Raw genomic sequence first — 3,099 nt, forward strand, 5'->3', positions numbered from 1 at the left:
GCACAGCCCGAGTCTGCAAACACCACTCTGTATCACAGATAGTACCAACCAAAGCTCTATTCCAGGAGCTGCCTGGGAGGTGTGTAAGGAAAATACAACCCAAACAAACGGGGGCTCGCTCGTATTCCAAACACAGCATCCATGGGGAGCAAAACAAACCTTGGCTGTGTTATAGGACACGATTCTTTAGCACTGCAGAGCACTCACAGTGCGCTCTGGTGCTCTCAAAGAGCAGAGAATCAAACTCCACTCTAATTTATTTACAGCTTATAAAAAACTAAGACTCAGCATATTAATACGTGCAACGTTTGACTTCCCATTCTTAAACTGTCAGGCCCACATTTCTGCTGAATTTGCCACCTTGCAGCTATTCCTTCATTTGGTGGTAACACTAAAGACACTATTTTCTATATTTCATTTCACTACTTGCTTGAAAGATATTTTGCCTATCAGTAATCACCCCTCAAGTATAATTAAAAACATGTATCGTAAATAATTTTAATTTATAATTACTAAATTTTATATTTAAATTTATAATTTTTAAAATATATATTTTTTTAAATGTAGAAATTTATTGCTACACTTACTTTTTGCTTGCTTCGTAAACATCTGTGATATTGGAGAAAAGGTGATGGCTCTCTGTTTTGGTCATTGTGAGGCTCAGTTCCCTGGAATTTTTAAACATCCGAATCAGAATCTCCAAGCTCAGTAAGTAAGAATGCTCAGAAGAGATCACTTCAAATATCGCCTGCGAAGTGGAGGAGAGAAAGAAAAGGCTTACTATGGACTTGGCTTTTCTTTTTTGAAAAAAAAGGGGAAAAGAAAACGTGGAGGAGTGGTGCAAAGAAAAGTTCTTGGATGCAAGCTAGAGATTATAACTATTACAAATATTCATTTCCATGACAGTTGCATCATCTACTCAGAAATAAGTAATTTAATACAAAAAAAAAAAGTGTTTTAAAAAAAGTCTAAATCAGTGCGACTGTAAACAGAGTTTAAAGACAAAAACCTAACACCAACTACAATCACTCCCCATTCCTACTCCTGAGAGGTGGTTTGGTTTTGTTCTGGTTTTTATTTTAAAAAACTATGAGTTTTTGTGGTCTGGCTGGAAGGTTCTTATCAGTCACGCTACTGTTGACCAGCCAGTATTTGCTTTTGCTCTTTTTAAACAGAAGCTGTGAAGTTATTTACTTGAAAGCACTGTTGAGTACCAGAGCTCTGCAGAAAAGCAAAGCCCTCTGCACAGTTCAGGGTTTAGTGGGGTGTCAGCAGTGATACCTGGGTTACTTTTACAACATCGAGTTGGGAGCAGGTGCGTGAGCAGCCAAACTCTGCAGCAGGGAGAGCAGCCTGGAGGCAGAGCAGACAGGAGGGGCTGGCAGCCACCAAGCCCCTGAGTGAGACCTCCAGCGCATTCCCTGCTCCCTCCCAGAACCACCTTCCCTGTTCCACCACCTACTGCTTAAAGAGAGGCCACGGGGACTTCCAGCAGCTGGCTGACACACAGGGAAACTGCTAACAGACTCCTGAAATCCACACACTTGTTCCACTGGAAATTTTCATCCCTGATGCAGAAACCTATTCAGCTCTTACACATCGTTCACCTCTCCAGGCTCTATCTGCTGCTAATCTACTCGAGTTCGTATTTGTATAAACATGGAAAAAAATTAATTTTCATGAACCTTTTTGTTGCAAGCTCCACCAAGTCACACTTGTCACCAGTGCGACCTGCCAGGCACCACGAACACAGAACAACACCATCAGCAGAGCTAATGTTACTCTGTCCTTGGTGTAGCTAATGTTAATACTTGCACACAGGATGTCAGTAGTTATCTGCAACTAACTTCTCTGAACTTCTCTAAATCTATATTTTAATGATTGCTTTCTTAATACAACTTGTAAAGACAAGCAAGTAGAAGCTAAATGTGGTCCAAACCAAAGGAGAAATACACACTTCAAATGCAACAGTGCAGATGTAAGTATTGAGAAAGGCCAATGCCCCTGGCTTTCCACAAACAGAGCCCTGCAGCTGGCAGCCCACAGCAGCTCACTGACATGGTCTGATGTACCTGCTCTAGAGACACCCTGCTCTTCCCTGACCAGGTATAAAGGCAAGGGAGGTTACAGGCAGGTTGAATGCAATCTTCCTGAATATTCCCAACTGCCAACTGATACAAACCATACTGGGGAAAAAACCACAAAATATTCTGCTGGGGACATTTGTTCCTAAGATTTCTTAAAGAGTTCAAGTCTAGTGAATTCTGCTGGTGTTTTTGATCAAATACATTTCTCTTGGGTATCCTGACTCTTGGTGTTCCCAGACTGCGCTTTCAAAATCATTCTTGCCCCTCTAAAAAGTCCTCTTGAAAGAAGTAAGATTTTCATAATGAAATAACAAGGTCTGGATTTCTTAGAACAAAAAAAACCCCAAAACATCTGCTTTAGCTGAAGCCTTAAAGGTTTAAGCAGTGCAAAGAAAATTGATCAACTCCACAGAAAACCTACGTGGCCATTAAAGGCAATGAGGTCTAATGCACATATCTGTAATCTCTCCATCTTGTTACCTACCAAAAAAGCTGAAGGGATCTAGAGAGAGATCCAGCAGCAGCAGTAACAGCTACAACATGCTATGTGTGCGAGAAGATATGCAAAGGTGGTGATTAAAAGAACGTCAAACCGCCTGCCTGCCACAACCTACAGATCACACACACACAGCAGCCAAACTCTGGTGGCAAATCCACCTCCTGCTTGGCTAACAATGTGCAGAAAGGTGCCCAAAAAGGGCACTCTGGCCTTTGCCCAGCAGTTACATTTCCTGTCTTCAGTCTCGTTGTACTTCTCCCAGCTGTGCTCACACAGAAAGGATTTACCTAAGGATTGCTGTAGAGTTCCATGGCTAATCGGCTTCTACCTAGACATTTTTCAACACAGGAAAATATTCAAGCTCTCTTACTATTATTGTTTTGGAGGGGTTTTGTTTTTATGCTTTACTGAGGACCCTCATGGACTTCATCCAGTTTGGTGACAGAAAGTCAGGAGCATAGTCAGAAATAAACGGGACAAAGAAAGATAGTTTGCATCTAATCAGTAAGGAAG

General features: G+C 41.6%; 1 protein-coding gene across 1 annotated transcript in view; it reads right to left on the minus strand.

The window, feature by feature from the left end:
- Nucleotides 1-3,099, minus strand: part of ARHGEF26 (Rho guanine nucleotide exchange factor 26) — a gene marked incomplete at both ends in the record, with an annotated part of 35,788 nt that overhangs the window by 20,842 nt on the left and 11,847 nt on the right. Inside the window, one exon of the mRNA XM_010167134.2 lies at nucleotides 588-748. Coding sequence (XP_010165436.2) covers nucleotides 588-748 — 161 coding nt within the window. The remainder of the gene's footprint in view (nucleotides 1-587; nucleotides 749-3,099) is intronic.

Source organism: Antrostomus carolinensis, unplaced genomic scaffold, assembly GCF_000700745.2.
Source record: "Antrostomus carolinensis isolate BGI_N321 unplaced genomic scaffold, ASM70074v2 scaffold10744, whole genome shotgun sequence".
NCBI lineage: Eukaryota > Metazoa > Chordata > Aves > Caprimulgiformes > Caprimulgidae > Antrostomus > Antrostomus carolinensis.